At 34.6% G+C, this 18,292-nt stretch overlaps 2 protein-coding genes across 2 annotated transcripts; one reads left to right on the top strand and one right to left on the bottom strand.

Moving 5' to 3' along the window:
* The first annotated feature begins 978 nt into the window (after positions 1-978).
* On the top strand, positions 979-7,173 carry LOC124404991 (5-methylcytosine rRNA methyltransferase NSUN4). The gene is made up of 9 exons (XM_046879574.1): positions 979-1,134; positions 1,257-1,439; positions 2,457-2,820; positions 3,104-3,286; positions 3,354-3,640; positions 4,097-4,221; positions 4,296-4,433; positions 4,512-4,658; positions 7,037-7,173. Exons 1-8 carry the CDS (start codon positions 1,048-1,050, stop codon positions 4,651-4,653), a joined length of 1,509 nt encoding a protein of 502 aa, XP_046735530.1. The 5' UTR covers positions 979-1,047; the 3' UTR covers positions 4,654-4,658; positions 7,037-7,173.
* Positions 6,493-14,746, bottom strand: LOC124404990 (sialin). Its single transcript, XM_046879573.1, has 9 exons — positions 14,626-14,746; positions 10,764-10,990; positions 10,055-10,288; positions 9,806-9,893; positions 8,298-8,530; positions 8,068-8,217; positions 7,850-7,982; positions 7,376-7,617; positions 6,493-7,192 (listed from the first exon to the last, which is right to left on the bottom strand). The coding sequence occupies exons 1-9, from the start codon at positions 14,651-14,653 to the stop codon at positions 7,013-7,015; spliced, it is 1,515 nt and encodes a 504-aa protein (XP_046735529.1). The 5' UTR covers positions 14,654-14,746; the 3' UTR covers positions 6,493-7,012.
* Between the last annotated feature and the right edge of the window lie 3,546 nt (positions 14,747-18,292).

Here is an 18,292-nt window from a genome sequence, read left to right on the forward strand (position 1 = left end):
GGTGTGTCTTTTAGCCAGTATTCGTAGCTCCTGTCCAAACGTCAGCACTCGCTGTTTATCTATGAGCAGATGTATAATATCACACAACTAGCTACTGAACAAGCTGCCAACTGTATAGTGTAGTTTTTATGGTTTTCACTAACTCTAGCCTTGTGTATAATTTACTCTACCTGCAGCATTCGATCGATGTTGTACAGCTAATTGAGGGTAGAGGACAACGGGTTATATATTCTGTGGGATCACCTGCATGAAGTATAGATTTACAAAAGGCGAATTTCTCGTGGCCACCATTGAATCTATTGCAACTCTATTTCCAAGCTAAATCTCGATCGTAGATCGGCTCAGATTTCAAACTGCTCGTAAATTTTAAACGGTATTTTCTCGTGATCTAATCACAACTAGCTATTGCAGTACGCATGCGCCACTATTTGTACGAAACCTGCGAGACACTTATAGACTTGATCTGGAGAGTTTCATTAAGAAGAGTAAAGCATCCAGCGACATTATTTTTTTAGTCATTGCTAGTATAAATTCACTTATAATTTTGTATACTCATCTTCTGCTTTCAAGTTCAATTGCCGCTCAGTAAGAATCAGCATTGCCAACTTAAAAACAAATACCAATTTGTCAATCTAGAAAATAAATTTTGCAGGATATCTATTTGAAGTAATCAATGAATGTTGATACGTACAATAAGAACCTTTTGAACGTCTAAAGCGGGTTCAAGATTGTCGAGGGCAAGATGGGAGCTCACAACCACATTGGAAGTAAACGAAATTCAGAGACCGTGGCGCCATCGCTTGGCAGTATCTTGCATTATATCGACTTGAGGCATTGGAAATTCCCTAGGTGTGAGAGAGAACTCGACGACATTTCATTCCTAGGAAATTTCGAGAATTGGTAGCTATGAGTAAATGGTAAATAAGGACGATATAGAACGATTTAGTATTAAATACTAGGAGAAGTTGAGCAGAAGAAAAAGAGGGAGGTTAGGTGTTCATTGTATTGTGATTTATGATATGTTCCTTTTGATAGAACGTTGTAAAAATGTTGATTGCACGTTTTGCGAGTCGACTCAAATACCTAAAAGTGGTCAAAGTACCGTTCAGATTCAAGCATAAAGACACACATTGGGTAAGCATCGAATATTTATAATCTGAAAATGCACTATCTTACCGGCATAATTCATTTTATAACTGTCTTGATTTTACCAAAGCGCCGGATTGATAAATGACGAAAAAACCATTTTTTTGTAGTCGGTAATAAGGAAGACTAAAACGAACACTGACAAAGCTCTGGAACATTTTGATGATTTTTATGACACCGTTTATGGAACACTTTGGCCTGATGTAAGGGCGGCTCTCCTCGTCGAGGACAACAAGTACATGGCTGTAGTTAACAATTTTAGTGACACAGATAGAATTGCTCAGACATTCGAGGTGAAGTAAACTTACGATGTTCGATTATCTTTAATTTTTTAAGGATGAGTTGGTCGTACAATCCATAAAACATGCGAAAGGAAGGAAAAATCTCTAGCAATGTTATTTGCACCATTGACCATGTACTACATCAATGAAATTTCATCACCAATATGTAATAGAAATAAATCATTTCAAAGTCGAATAACAAATGCTAAAATATCAACAATTTGAGAAAAGCTTTTAAAATTAGATTGATGAGACCGACTAAACTCTGGTGTTTTTGATCTGATGATTATGTCTTTGGGCTCATTTTTGTTTCAAGCCGAATCCCTAAAAATTGCATGAAAAATGTTACAAAAGTTCCAAGTCCAAAAACATTAGAATTTCATGTGAAATATCAGAGTTGAATCATGTTGAAGGTTCTAATTATAAAACATTTTGTCAATTTCAACAAATACTATTCAAATTTTCTCCGATTCATTTGCATTATATTTTATTATTCATGATCACCATTAATCGACGCAAAGAACATTGCTGGGGATATTTTAAACGGATTTTGTTTCTTTTTATCATTTTGATTCAGTCAGTACAGCCGAGTCATCCTTAATATGCCGATGCACAGAAGAAAGCCTCAATTTACAATTCCAAATGTTCATGCATATCTTGTTTGTGCTTATAAATTCAAAAATCTTTTCTGAGAATGAAAGTTTAGCTATATGAATACTTGAAGCGAATTAATTCAGGCTGATTATTAGTTGTTCTGATTTCAAATCTTTGTAACCTCCCTGGTGTAAAAATATAGTTGACTATTTTTGAAGTAATATCAAAAATTTTTTTTGTAATGTTTTACAATAATCAAGACTTACAAGACTGGGATTTAAAAATTTTTTCACAATTTCATTTGAAAACAGAAGAACTTTTCCACTAGCAGCATGTTTTTTTCTTTTTTCTGTGCGTTTGCCTGATGATATTGTTTTAGAAAATCAGATCACAAAGTTTAGAATGTAAATCAACAATATGTAATATTGTCTTTAGAATTCTGGAGCAATAAATCTGCGAGCAATCTACAAAGCTCAACGTAAATTGTTGAAATCGATAGAACAAGAAAAAGCGATTAAGAGAAAATTGAAAAATTTAGATGGAGGAATAGAAGGATTTTCTGCTGCCTCCGAGCAAAGCTTACAAGTCCCATCATCTGATCTCTCAGATAGTACCGATTCTGCAGATGAAACCGAGGAAGATTCTAGCTCCTCGAATGATTCTGCTGTTCCACCAGAATTGTTGTCAATCGCCAGCAGTGAAAGCTCAGGGCATTTGGACTTCGAACGAATCATAAATCCACAGAATGACTTGTCCATGAGTTCTCTGCACCAATATGTTCCTGCCACAAAACTCAAAGGTTTGAACAGGATGTAATGTTGATCATTTCAAAAATACCATTGAAATAATATCCAGTGATGAATAAAATTTTAATAAGCCAATTACAAATTACAAGTTCTAATTAGGCCGTGTCCAATACTGGCGATATCCTAGGATTTGGATTTTTCATATGGGTGGTTCTTTCATGCTGGAAATTTCCTTGAATATTTACGAAAAAAAAACATTGGACTTCTTTTTCATTCTTCAAATTTTCTATTCAGAATGAGACTCAATCAACGTTGAATATTTCCCTATTTTATTAGGCATGGAAGATTTTGTTTTGGAGTCAGAACACTACGACTACTACAAGAAAGGTTCAGACCTCTCGATTAAGGTTGAGAAGCAGCGGAAGTTGAATTTCCCTGAACATCTGAATATTTATACTTTCGAAGAGGAGAACGATACCAGATTTTCATCTCCACGAAAAGGATCGACTGGTGTTTTAGGTACGCTTCGTATTTAGTGCATTCTACAAGCTTGCGCTTTCGAATTGTTAATAGTTTGATTACTTAGATTATTACCTGCTTGATGGTGGCTCCATTCTACCTGTACTGGCTTTGGACCTAAGACAGAATGACCATGTGTTGGACATGTGCGCTGCACCTGGTGGAAAGACTCTAATCGCGCTTCAAACTCTTTTGCCTGGTCTGTTTGTCGCCAATGATAATGCACACTCCAGAGTTAAGAGGATAAAGAATGTATGTGATCAGTATTTTGACGGAATGGGCCAATGGGATGAAAAACTGGTAATCTCTCAGAATGATGCCAGAGTTATTGGTGAGCAGGATAAGTTTAACAAAGTAGGTAAAAATGAATGCGACGAAATACGGTTTCAACTAATACTTTCCGGTTGATTCCTTCTATTGACTCCCTTCATTGCTCAAAAGGCTTTTAGAATGCGAAATAATGAAAGAACCCTGATGAAAATTCTGAGAAATGTTTCGTGATATTTTTTAGAGATATCTTCTAAATATATGATCAAATGTAACATCTGAATACGATGATTGCAAAGTTGAGAAACTGTCAGATATTAAATCTTCTAGGTGAATTCCTGAAAATTTCTGAATGTTTCTAAAAATGATTTTTGCCAAGGACACCAATTGGTGACTCGTATTCAATTGTAAAAGCCATATTACTCTAGCAGCGCCAATAGTCCATATTCCTATTGCCTTCGAGCTTTTTTGGGCTTTTCCAACCGGAGAGAGTTCAAGATATGATTGAAATTAAACTTTCCCTTTCATCGTCTATGTTGCCAGATACTGGTTGATGTACCTTGCACAACTGACAGGCATTCCTTACACGAAAATGACAATAATATCTTCAAACCATCAAGGATCAAGGAACGATTAAAATTACCAGAGATCCAAACGGAAATTTTGCAGTACGTACCCATCAAAGAATCATTTCACCAGGAAGTTGCATTAATTCACTTTTCACGATCATATCCCTTTACAGAAATGCTCTGAAAATTGTTCGACCAGGTGGTACCGTTGTTTACTCAACTTGTTCTTTAAGCCCGATACAGAACGATGGTGTCGTCCAAATGGCGCTGAAAAAATCTTGGGAAGAAACGAACTCGATCTTTATCGTAAAGTAAGATTCTGTCCTCTTTACGTAGCTTTACAATATTCAATTATTCGTTCAATAATTACATTATCTTTGACATCGCAGAAACATGTCACCGTCGCTCCACCCATTGAGGTGCATCTATAATATCAGTAGGCACGGTCTCAAGTATGGTCAAGTTGTATTGCCTTCTCTCGGCAACAACTTCGGTCCTATGTACTTCTGCAAAATCATCAAAGTTCGGTAAATAAGGTGAGCACATACAAGTACTGAGAATAATATAATTTATCCTTAATTCAATTTATTACAAACACTTGTGTGTAAGCATCGTTGTCGCAATAAAAATCTTACACATTATCAAACAGAGTTTTTCATAATCATTGCACTAGTGTTCAGTTGTTGAAATTGTCCGAATCCAAAATATTGTAAGATGCCATCTGGTGGTAGAAAATGTTCCAGATATCCTTCCTACTCGAGCGCTCGATTCTAAGTGAATCGCGCGCGCGCCTGCGCTCGCTAAACCCCGTTTGCGCACAGCGCGCCGCCATGCGGCTGGGTACCCTCAACCTTGCGAGGTATAACCAATGGGTTCGCAAGGTTCGAGCATGGACATTTGGGGAATACGGATTCTGCACTTTCAGATATCTTTTCGGAATCCTGCACATTCCACTTCTTGCACTTTCAAAATTTTGATGCATCAGAGTTTTGCTTTTTGGAAGATCATATTTCGAATATGTGCTCATTTGAAGTTTTGGTCTTTGCATGTATAGAATTATTACCTTGCATTATATCAAACATGAGCTTAGTCGATGAGCAGTTTAATGATTCAGTATCAGTGCATTATGATAATAATGTTTTCAGTCACCATGCAGCACATACTAATTACAGACATGTATTTCATTAATTATCATACTTAAACAAGGTGTAAATAAATATATAACTTTTTCAAAGTTGAAACATTCACGTTGATATATTTTTTCTCCATAATTCTCCTCAACTGACTCATCTATTTTATTCTTATATTTACTTACATCTAATTTCGAGCTTCATTGCACAATTTTTCAATCGAATTCACATTTACTAGCCTACAATAAAGAAGTTCAAAAATTTAGCTCCACCCTGCACGACTTACTATTTTTATAGGAACATCATTGTTTTTCAAGTAAATTTGTTACTTAAAAATGCTAGATTTATCTGCTTCTGTGTAATCTGGAGGATTGATGTTTGTGTGCGTAAAGAATTCGGAAGGTTTTGTATTGAAGTACAAAAAAATTTTTAAACATTCTGTTTCTTGCTATGAAATTCTTGAAGCATTTTTAAATTGGCACAAATTATGAATTTAGTAATTTAACATGCAATGTACAAAGTCTGTAGTAGTGAAAATATTTCGTGTATGACAATTATTTTCTTCTTATACACTTTACACATTATTTAAACATCTTGGTTTTTCAATTGTCAATGGACCAAAGGTATAAAATTTGAATTTTTATTCTTAGTCCCGTAATATTTTTTGTTTTATAAGGAGGAAATATTGTTAATGTTTTGTTAATCTTACGTTAATTTTCTATGAATCAGATGCATGTACAGTTAAAAATATTACTTTAATGCACGATATGATTAATGAATGATTGAATAATCGAACTTATAATTAATAAATAATATTAATATTTTTTCACATTTGAGACAAATTTTTTACACGTAGAAATAGGCGATTATAATTTGAAAACTTAATCAATATAAAAATATCATTTAAGCAATCTTCAAGTTGCTTGTCGATGCGATGACTATCACTTGAGAATTTTAATAATCATTTACAAACCAACAAACGATTTATTTGCTGCATAAATAATTTGCTATGTTACAGACAAATTTAGAGAACGCAGGGTGGGGGCCATGATTCAAGCTAGGTATTAAGATAAATCTGTCGACGAATCGATAATACCTAGTTGAATTTACCATTTATGAAAATATTTTCTTCTCCTAATGCCTTACCTACTGCGCTGAGCAATTTGAAAAGCAATGCTTTTCTTTCATTTCGAAAATGTGACAAAACTGTAAAAAGTATACTAGAGCTTTCTCGATTGAAATTCGGGAAATGATGGATGATTCCGTTTGAAAAAAGAAGACGAAATAGAAAATGTTCCATCTCTTGAATCAGAAATGATTCCATCCAATTTGCCTGAAGTATCATATCCCGAAGTTCGGAAAAGTGACTGAAGTTGTCAGAAACAATAGTACGTAAGGCATTAAGAAGACATTAAAGCCAAACTCAGTACTTAAGCTACACATAATTTAGCTATTGGGATACAAAATATCGGACGACGTCATCTTGCGGTAGAAAATGTACTATAGAGGCTAACCAGGTCGTATTCAATTATAAAAGTCGAGGCTTAACGTATAATTCACTCTCTACAAATTCACTGTAATGAAATGAAATTGTAACTGCTTTCACGGAATATCCTGTTTTTCTATATTAGTTTAGTTGAACTAAATCTGAAGCTGAGACGATCAGCTGTTCGACCAGTGCGACGCCATCTTGCTTTAGCCACGTCCACACTTTGGATCCCAATTTTGCCACATCAATTCTTCTGAATAAATTATACCATTTAAGGTTTTTCGTGTTGTTTCAGAGGAACAGCTGCTTGATCCTGTGGCTTATGTCTGCTGGTGCCGATCTTATTCCATGGCTGTTCTACACCAGATCCAAAGATAGTGTAAGCCAATATTTCTACTATGTAAAGCGCTACAGTAACGAAGAAAATGATGCGCCACGCTTCGATGGTTTTCTAGAAACAAAACGTTGAGAATATTTTATTCAAATAATTTTCATTTGTTTTTCTTCTTTATTTCAGAAACAGCTATAGTTCGTTCAAAAATTTACTTCATGTTCCGGACTTGCAGAATTGTAGATTCTGAGATTTTGTAGAAATGTTCAATTATAAAACTAATAAATCGCTGTAAATACTCACATTTCCATTAGTCACGTAGCCTACAAATACCGGAACAATTAGTCCTGGTATTGTAGCAAAAGTATTTGTGATTGCGACCAAAGTTCCAGCAAAGTTTGGTGCAATGTCAACGTGGTTCGAAAGAAAACCACAAAACATTCCACCTATACAAGTTACTCCGACGGTTAAATAGAACACTGCCAAGCCTCGATCGCATCCAACGTAAGATACGCAGATCAAACACACCATTGGAACAAATGACGCTGAAAAATTAAGGTTTTGTCAAGGAAAATTACATTGATCAAATTTGCTGATATTTTTACTAAATACTTAACTCAAGTGATAAAATTTTACTAACGTTAAAGTCAACAAATTAAACGTGAATCACTTGTTTTTGTAAATTGATTTTTGGTAATCAAATCCGGAGGCTTTGAAATTATAAAAAATGCACCATCGAATTTGTCATAATTTGACGAATGTTCAATTAATACTCACCAATTAGCGTGGCAATTTTTCTCGCGACAGTAACTGAGATCCATTTCTTGCCCTGCATAACTGTAAGGATTTTACTCAGAGTCATTGTGAAGAGCCACATGCAGAGGTATGGCATTGCACTAAGAAGACCGTTCTAAAAATTTCATGAAATGATATTAGACAAAAATAAACCACATTTTTGGACAAGTATTCAATAGACATTTTGAGAAAATTTTTACCTCACTCAACTTGAATTGCAGAATATCGCTCATGAAGACCGGTAATTCGATCAACAACATGTACCACCCAAAGTTACTACAAACATGTGCAATTAAAATAGCCCAAAATGGTGGCGACTTCAAAATCTGCATTATGGGAACCGGTGGTTTCTGGAAAATCAAAGAATCAAGACATTCGAATTCAGAACGTTTACGTATTCTACTATATTTACATTCAGAATTGAAATTACCGGGATATTTTCTGCGTTGCTTTGACTTTTTCCCAGTGAGTTCGCAATGAGATCTTTTTCTTCCTGTGTAATAAACCTCTTTTGCTGTTGCGGAGAATCTTGAACTAAAAATGCCCAGCCGACGCACCAGATTAAGGATAAAGCTCCTTCCACGTAAAACACCGATTCCCAACCAAGATGTTGAGCAAGTACTCCGGACAGTGCTGTTGAGATTACTGTGCCTAATGATGTCCCTGTAAATGGCGAACAATTAATTAAAGTTTGGAAAACTATAATATTTACCCTGGCGAAAATTATTTTCAAAAATTGATCATCAATTTTCTCAGTATTTTTTTTTCATAACAATCTCTGAGAAATTCTGATAATAACTAACAATAAGAGTGTCGTACAAATTCCAATTTATATACAATGTAGGAAATTAATTTCGGCGCATTTATGAGAAGACTCTTATTTTTTCGAAATTCTTAAAAAAATTTCGTAATTCTAGTTTTAGTGCAAATATTCTTTTATAGATAAGTCAAGATCCTTGAAACTACCTTGTAGAAATTACTTTCAACTACTTCTAAAAATTTCCAAATTCTCTCAGAAACCATGATAGTTTTCGATCACGCGGTACCATCAAAAAATGCGCAGAACCCCAAAACTCTGATTCTTTTACATTTTCGATAAAAAATTAATTTGAAACGAATAAGAGAAATTTTTTTTTATCTCGAAACTCAACTTTCTTCGAAATAATAAGAAACTTGAAATCTCAAACTCTTTCAAGATATTGAGTAGAAAATGAAATTCAAAAAGATTATGACGTCTTTCCAGAAACTCTTTAGGATTTCTTGAAACCCTTCGGAAATTGTTAGAATAATTCAAACTTTTTCAGAAGTCATGTCAACGTTTTCTCAGAACTACTTAAAAAGTTCCAACTGACAGAATTTGTCAGACTTCCCATTGAGATTTTAGCTATAAATATCGCAGCAAATTTCTGAAAAAAATTCAACTGTTTTTAATGCATCAAAAAAAATCTGCAGGATATTAATATAAACTAATGAGATAATTTATGTTTATGTTGCTACAATGACAGCCGGAGAATTTCATTATAGGTTTCCACTCTGAACTAGAATGTGATTATAGTCATGGGAATCATTTAATTCTCTGGTCAAGCTAATATGGCGTCGGAATGAGTAATCAGCTGAGCATTTTAGATCAATTGAACAAATATCAAGGCATGGAGAACGTCGTGCACGGTATCAAGCGTTTATTTCGCGGCACTTAGTCGATGTGGACTAAAATTTGTGATAAAGAACTACTTTTATATTTAAATGCGGCGCAGTTACTGATGTTTACTACCAACAGATGGTATTCTCTGAATATAATAATCCCAGAAAACTGAAGCGAATTGGAGCACCGATATTTTTGTTTCAAACACTTGCCGTTATTATACGAATATCCAGGCCAACGCTGGCATAATGACTCATCTATTTTATATGCAGTGCATTACAACTACTGATTATTACCTGCATAAACGATGGAAGACAAAATGCTTCTCTCATTAGGCGGTGCCCACGTAGCAATCATGACATGCATCGCTGGAAAGGTGACACCCTGAAATAATAAGCCACAGTTTAGTCAGAGATTATAAATGCCTGTCGTCTAATTTTCCACTCGAACATGTCATGGATTGGTCCGGTAAAATCTAAAATTTTACCGCAACGTTCAATCTTTTTTATTCAGTAAAGACGTGTAGCAGTTATTGTAAAACTCACCCCTCCAAGACCTTGAGCAATACGCATCAAAATGAGGACGGAATAATGAAGTTTCGCTGCCATGGGTGACAAAATGGACGCCACGGCGTTCAACATTACCGATCCATTCATCACCCATCTTGCCGAGAAGAGTTCAGCCACCCGACCCCCTGGAAGTTGTGACACCAAGTAGCCCCAAAAGTAGGATGACAAAATGAGACCCTGTGTCGTTTTGTCCCATTGGAAGGGGCCGTCCGGTGTCTATTCAAGAAACAGTTTCAATTCACAATCAGTCACCCGATGAAGACGTATTTGTTTCAAAAGATTATCTCATCGAAGACGATTTTTTTTGTTTTTTTTTTCTGCGAAATTATAGAGGAGGTATTGGCAACCTTGATGCGAGCATGTTTGAAGCAATATGGCGTCGTATTAAGCAATCAGCTGATTACTTCAGCCGAGTTTAACGGTTATCAAGCCACAAAAAACTGCGCGCAAGCTTCTGGACTTTAATTTTATCGCATAAAGTCAACTTGGAGTAAAGTATGCAATAAAAAATCACAAGGTAGCGATATTCTGAATTTGGAGATCCCCAAAGAAAGGTCTTTATATAAGATGAACGTGGATGCGTCAAGTGAAAATCTAAATCAATTGCAATATGGTTGAAGTTTTTAGTCATAATTTGATTGAAGCACTCGAGCCGATTTAAATACGAAAATTTGGAATTTACAATATTTTCGGTCGCGTTGCCTCCGCTTCCTTCGTGAACGCACACAGAAGAATGGCTTCCATCATCTCTTGTTTGATTTCCCTGAGATCCGACGAAAGTTTGATTCACCATGGCCACCATGGCCAAGGTAAGGTTTACTTTGAACCCATAAACTATGGCCAGTCCCATAGACCCAGTAATAGCCATCAGGTATCGGGCCGGCAGAAGAACTTTTTTCCCCCCACCATTATCTGAAAAAATTTTGCACTGGTCACCTGAATACAAAAGCTATTAATTTCGAGCTTTGTACTCATTTTGCGATGTTTTTTCACAAAAAAAAAAAAAAAAAAAATGAAAAAATAACAATTGGTGCATGTCCAGAATAATGGAATAAACAAAACAAGTTCATGAAATCTATATGGAGAATGAGGTCAGCTTCTGTTGATCTAAAGTAAGTGGGACCGAATGTTGCGCCGAGATTGCTCGTCGCGCTTTTTTATAGCTTGGTGGGTGCCAAGTTATTCTGATCAGAGTTACGCAGAGGTCGGCTCAATATGGGCTCGGTTCATCCACCCCGCGTATTGATATATATTTTATTTTATATCAACTTCAAATTCAAACGAAATCCATTTTCACGAATAGCAATATTTTTCTCTGATCGCGATCTAGTCCTTTCGTATCTACACACATTAATATATTTATTTATTTATTTGCAACGGTCACGGTCTTCTGGATTCAATGATGTCAAAGGTTACGTAAACTGTTAAACGTGTAACACATGCTTGTAACTTTGTTTCGTTTCTTCGATACGGGTACTCATGGTATACGTGGAAAATATCACAGTCTATATTTGATGAACAAGTGTATGAACAATCCTGAACAATTTTTTTTTTTAATTATGAATATCTCTGCTTTCATTTTGACCGCTTTTACGTAATCCGACGATTTGTACAAATTCTGTATAAATCTTTTATAGAAAATTTGTTAGACGATTTCAGAGTCCGGATGAATAAGTCACAAATATTCTGAAATATTTGAAAGAAAATAGAATGTTATTATCTTGAAATTTATTTAAAGTCTCGTGCCAATATATGAAATCTTTTTTTACAATATGTAATGTTTTATAAAGCATTTAAGTTACGTGAAAACAATCAGTATATGTTGAGAAATAATCAGAGTATATAAACTTTTTCTAACTTTATCAGAGTTTTCAGAATTATTCAGAATTCTATGAGAAAATATTGGGAAGATTTTCACCCTAAAAAAATTATCATCCCATTGGCAGAACGTATGGGAACATAATTTTACAGTGTAAACCAAATTAGCAAGTGTATAAATTATTTGGAATCGGTCAAAGCGGTGTTATTGAGTCGTGATCAGGGATTCATAATCAACTCGTTAAATAACCGTTATAGAAATATGCGAGAAGAATTTTTTCCACTCCTTGAGCGATAAGATAAAATAAAAATATAGTAATAATGGGTCATATGTGGGGATAATAAGCACGGGTCAAGTATGTGAACGAGTATTAACTAATATTTTCAACGTTATCTATACTGTTCTGTTTGTCACTCGCGTAACTTGTTGAATTTTCAAGCCAAAACAATTATCACAGTTACCTCAATTTGTCCACGCTATTAACTCTACACGCCTTCGTAAAAAATTCAGGCAAATATATTAGGTTAACAATGAGAATAGATGTTCACACATGAATTGATAAAAATTATTCTCAGAAATTTCTCATGTATGAATTTATAAAATTTTATTAACCGTGTTTTCCGACAGTTCTGTAAAAAATTCTGTATTATTTGTGAAAAGTTTGAATTATTCTGATATTATTTGAGGGATTAGCAAAAATTGTAGAGAGTTTCTAGAAAAAGCTCATATACTTTCGAAATTTAATTTTTTGTTGAAAATCAGAAAAATTCTGGACTCTCAAGTGTCTAAAATTCTTTTTCCCAAAACCAATTTGTGGACAATAGTAATATTTTTTGGAAAACTATCGAGTTCTGGTGTTTTTGTATATTTTGCGACAAAACTGCGTAACGAAAAACTAGAATATATTTCTGAGAGAAATAAATTTAATTTTTCTAAAATGAGGACGAAGAAATTCGTAAAGGTCTGTAAAATAAAATTTCCGACAAAACATGAGTTATGAGAACTCCTCACCGCATATCAAGATTTTTCTATAAATTGAAATGTTTTTGCAGAATTCTTACAAATTATTGAAGTGGGTTACATTTTTTTTTTTTTTTTTTTTTTATCGAGAAGCTGCTGGAATTTACATTCTGAATAAAATCGTAGAAATTCCTGAAACTTTCAATTCGCGAAACATGATGCAAGAAGTTCCTCATAATTCAATTATTCAGGATTCAAAGAAATAATATCGCTGATCCTGACCAAATAGCTCGGTTAAAATCAGTGAAATTCGCGAAAAGGTCACGTGAGAAAGCTTCAAAGATTGCTGGAGGTCAGAGGGGCGAAGTATCGAATTTGGGCGGAGGCGCCAAGGTCGATCAAAGTTAAAGCCGCAAGCAGCGTGGGTTCAACATTCTCCTTAACGCACCGTAATGTCAACCAAGGTCAAAGGGTTTGCCAGGCTTCCAATTTCGAAAAAAAAAAGAAAATTCGCTTCATTTTTTTATTTTGCTTGCTTTCTTCTATATCTCAAATATATTTACCAAATAGAGAAATTTTCCTGAAAATTTTTAATAAAAATTCCAAAATTCAATGATTTGGGCACATTTCTGGAAATCCCCCATTTTTTACAGAATTTTTCAAGTTTTCTTTTAGAAGCGAAAGTCAAAGTGTAAGAATCAACTTCAGAGTCTTTACAGAGTATCAATTATCTTTTATGCTTATTTTGTATAATGTATATGAATTAATTCCTTGAATGACATCCAGTTTTACTTGCAATGTTTTCCTAAAATAAGCCGATTGCATCTTGAAAATTCCCGATTCACAGAATTTTTATAATTTTTCGAGAAACTTCAGAGAAAATAATTTAACACGTGGTTCATTGCATGCGAGGAGGTCCGGCAAGGTGAACCAAGGTTAAATTCTCCATAAATGGTTCCCCAGGGAAAAGAGGAGTCAATAATTTCCACTAGTATGAAATTTTGTCATCATGCTGAATGCACGCCTGCTATAAATATTCCGCTCGTAAATATTGATACTGCTGTCTAAAGATCCTCACCGACACGTGGATCAACTGTCAAGTTCTTAACATCAAATAGCATAAATTTTTCTAACCAAGGACACTCAAGGTTAAAGTTTGCACGGCGTAAATTCAATGAAATTTACGTCAATTTCATTCATTTTCAAATTCGAATATAATCAACGCTTTTCTCTGTGAATTTAATTTAAGGTTCGTTTTTGAAACGGTTGTCTTTTTTATGCTTCCCGCGCTAATCAATGCTGATAGAATAAGTAAGCCCATATCCTGAGATGATCGTTTTCATATCAATTACTTTTATTTCAGGTATATTGCGATGTACGACTTGTTGAAATGATTGATGACATTGCCACAAGTTTAATATAACTAAATCTTCAGTTTGTTTGCTGTTATTTCAAAACTCGTTTGCTTGTTAAACATTTCTATGTACACACCGAAGTCATCTAAAAATTATAAAAGCGATGGGGTATAAAAAATTGGCGGGAAATTCGAATCTTTCGGAAACAAAAGAACAAGAATTAAAAGGCAGCGTTTTCCGAAAGCAACAGTTAATCGTGCATTGACCCTCATAATTGTGACAAACGGGATCTCCAATCTCCCTTTCACCTGCACAGAATAGCCATGGCAAACCATTTAAAGCTCTTGACACGACATTGAGGTAAATTTTCCTGCAATTTACCATTCATTTTCAACTTGTAAATAAAAACTTACCGGCTCGATTATCAGTTTCCACTGCCATACTTGATTTACTTTTTCAACTCAATCACTGTCTTTACCCTCCAATAACTAAAAAAAATTTTTTCAAGCCAAACCTACGGTGAAAACTAATACAAATTTACTATTAAGCCAGAACAACAAGTGGCAGGTATTGACAGCATTTAGCTGTCAATAATTCGTTTATCATCAAAATATTTTTACCGAATATATAACAAAAAAAAAAGCAACACGTGACTTCGGAATATTCTATTAATACTTGTTACTCTTTCTTATTATCGTTAGAAATTTCACTAAGTTGTCGGTAAAGAAGCTAGGATTGAATCGAACGTTCTATATCGCAATTACAATTTTTCAAACACGAGCAGATCCGTTGGCTCGTTTTCGCGCGCTGAGAAATTTGTCGCAAGCTCGGAGAACGTAGAGCTTTTGAGGACTGACAGAGAGTAACTGAGGCGCCGGTCGAATCTCACCGCCTGGTGCTATCTATAAACGCACTTACACATCGACCCACTCTTACACTTTCGTTGTGAACTCGTTGAGGAACACGTCGAGCTTCGGGCAGTTTCGCGGAACTTGCGCAGAATGAGGCATCGATTTCTACAGTACTTCGAACTCGCGATTCTTTTTTACTCAGTGATGCCCAGTTCCCAATTAATACGGGATCTCCGAATTTGGGAGTAAAAATATATGACGCTGTATCATCCGATGGTAACAAAATGCGGTTCGCGAACAGCGCCATATTTAATTTTAAAACACGGACCTTTTTTCGCCACTTTTTTTTTTTTTTTTTTTGCATATTCGTCGTTTCTTGTCAAAGAAATAAATTTTTCACGGTTTTCACTGAATTCTTGCCGATTTTGTGTACATGCGCACTACGATTTACCTGGTATCGTGGGATAGTGAGCTAATTCCCTGTTTTCAGGCGCCATTTTACAACACGCTTGTTCACAAAATTTAAACAGCTGCTTGAGCAAGAATTTTGACGTAAGACACCCATAATCGGAAACTCATTCTAACGGTTATTGGAGGGCTTTGATTAGTTCAATGAATCAGATGTGATCGATCGATCAGTTTCGGCACAATGTTTTATCCAGTCGTAGATAACAGGCTAAAATTCTTGTGTGACATCAACAAAACAATAAACTTGGGAATGAAAAAATAATAAAATAATTTCCTGTGCTTATAAACAGAATTTGAAATGGTTATGGAAAACAAAAGGCCTAAGTGTGCATGTGCGCAGTGTGTACTGGACTCCTGTAAAACATAACAAATTTTCCATATTCCGACCTACCAAAAAATGTTTTTTTATTTTCCACATTGTTTATCGTTTTTTTTTTTTATTTTAAAGCTTATCGTTTTATTGACTTCACACAGGAACTTCGTACTGTTGTCTAGGCTCAATAAAACGTTGAGTCGGAAGTGATCACATCTAATTCATACTGTTTAATTAAATCCGCCATTTTTTCAACTTCTTTTTAACTTTGTCTAAATTCTACAAGAAAATATAAATACAATTCATATTTTATTCGTTAATGTAATCAATTACAAATTATAACCACGTAGTCCCCAATGCTGGTAGAATATATATGGGACATTCCACGTTAAGTCAACCAACGTCGTACCCTTACCATTTTTGATTTTCTTCAAAAAATTGTATGCCATTGTTCCAATTCCAAAACAGTACCCTGATTTTTTTCAGATTTATTTGAGTAGATTTATTTTACTTATAATTTTCTAAAACCACAATTTCCATGGTCGGGCGTAATTTAAAAGTCTGAAAAAATTCTCCAAAATCCTGGGTTATATATAAAAACGTTCAAGCAGTAACACACAAAAGACAGACTATTGTTTCTAACTTTTTCCAATTTTAGTTTCTTTAAAATGCTCAGAAAGGCGTAGAAGCAAACGACGCACCACTCTGGGTCGACGCTTAAGAATTTTGATACCTGATACAAGATTTATAAATTACGGCCAAAGACATGTTTTCAAAAATCATGAGTAAAAAAAACTTTATTAAAAAAAAATCTGAAAAAATCAGGGTATTGACTGTTTTGGAGTTCGGACAAAAGCATAAAAGTTGTCTGAAAAAAAACGAATAAAGTGAGTGTCTGACGTCGGTTGAATTGGCATCGAATGTCATGTATACTGTATATGTATACATATTATAACAATTTTCACTTTATTAAAAACATCGTAAAAACTATGAGTGCAAAACTAAATCAAGTTGTGAACCACTGTGGGTTCCTGACGTCTCGCGCTTACATGACTCTTCTCACGTAAGACGCTGTGCCACAGGCTAAATGCCCATCACGTACATACAAACATTGTATAGCTTTCTACATGTGCAATTTCAAGTGCAGGAAGTCGGTGACCATTGAGATAAGCGCCCAAACCGCAAGGAACTCTCATTTTTATTCCGCAACATGTGTTAAATGATCCTTTGTAATGAATAAATTTTTTTATGTTCATAATAAATTTCCAATTATTTCACAAATTTTACCTAAATGAATGATGATTTCTTCAAAAATTATAAAATAATTCATCGACTGACGATAAAAATCGTTTTCAAAATTTTTTGAACAGTGAAAATGAGGGAATAAGAAAAAACGTGTAGACTTCTTAAGGCTGGAAAATATTGAACATTATTTTTACCTCTTTGGCCAATTTTACAAAAATCTTTATTTTGTTTAATAGTTATAAAATGTTTGGAAAAATATTCGATAATATTCAGTTCTCAAATGTAATCCAAAATCTGAGGACTTATCAAAATTTATTTCGAAATAATCACAATTTTTGGGACTTGTGGTACAATTTTAAAGAGTTAGTAAATAACGGATTAATTCTGTGTGACGTTGCGCCACAGTTCAAATAAGTTACGTGTATTTCGTCATGCAGTAACTCGGGTCTCGCGTACCTGACGCAACACCAAGTTGTGATCGTGTCACATCTGGAGGCGGCGCCGGTAAAAAAAATCAGTCTAACTTTCAGCGTAAAAATTTTCAATCCGCAACTTATAATTTTCTATTGCAATTTCCTCGTGGTATTAATAGCTAGAGATTTCGTTACACAAAATAGAATAAAGAATGATTTTTCACTATAAAAAATAACAAAATAACTTTGTATTGATCTCTCGAAAATGAATTATTGTCAATATTCTTAATCGAAAGATAAACAAAAAGTAGGAACCTGCAGATGTTGAATTATCAAAAGAACAGTTGCAGTACTGCATACAACTATTGCAACTTTAATGGCAGGCGATAGTTTTTCTTTACCGGCTTTATTTGTACAGGTTTTCGTTTCATTTACAAACTATTGAACGGAATCAATTAAAACATAAACGGTGAATAACTGGGGTGATATGGAACGGTGGAAAGTATGTTAAAAGGACAAATCCGAGTAGAATATTTTGAAAATAAATTTTATTTTTATTCGCGTTTCTGAAAGTTTGCATTACCAAGAATATTGTGTGTAAATTGCATGATGAAATCCGAAGAATTGCAAAAGTTGCCGCCGATTCACCGAACTTGAATCTCGATTATCTCGAAACTAGGTTTGCGAGTCCGATATGGTTTTTTTTTAATTCAATTATATATTTTTTATGGTCCAAAAAGGTGTTCAATTTAGGCCGGAAAACGAAGGTTAAAGTCGAAACGTTCGAGAG

The sequence above is a fragment of the Diprion similis genome, chromosome 3 (genome assembly GCF_021155765.1).
Source record: "Diprion similis isolate iyDipSimi1 chromosome 3, iyDipSimi1.1, whole genome shotgun sequence".
Classification (NCBI taxonomy): Eukaryota; Metazoa; Arthropoda; class Insecta; order Hymenoptera; family Diprionidae; genus Diprion; species Diprion similis.

Coding starts and splice junctions, on each gene's coding strand:
- LOC124404990 (XM_046879573.1), bottom strand. CDS start 14,653: ATGGCAGTGGAAACTGATAATCGAGCCG. Junction 10,991..14,625: donor GGAAACTGATAATCGAGCCG/GTAAGTTTTTAT, acceptor AAATTTTTTCAG/ATAATGGTGGGGGGAAAAAA. Junction 7,618..7,849: donor AAAAATTGCCACGCTAATTG/GTGAGTATTAAT, acceptor TTAATTTTTCAG/CGTCATTTGTTCCAATGGTG.
- LOC124404991 (XM_046879574.1), top strand. CDS start 1,048: ATGTTGATTGCACGTTTTGCGAGTCGACTCAAATACCTAAAAGTGGTC. Junction 1,135..1,256: donor AGCATAAAGACACACATTGG/GTAAGCATCGAA, acceptor ATTTTTTTGTAG/TCGGTAATAAGGAAGACTAA. Junction 3,287..3,353: donor AGGATCGACTGGTGTTTTAG/GTACGCTTCGTA, acceptor TTGATTACTTAG/ATTATTACCTGCTTGATGGT.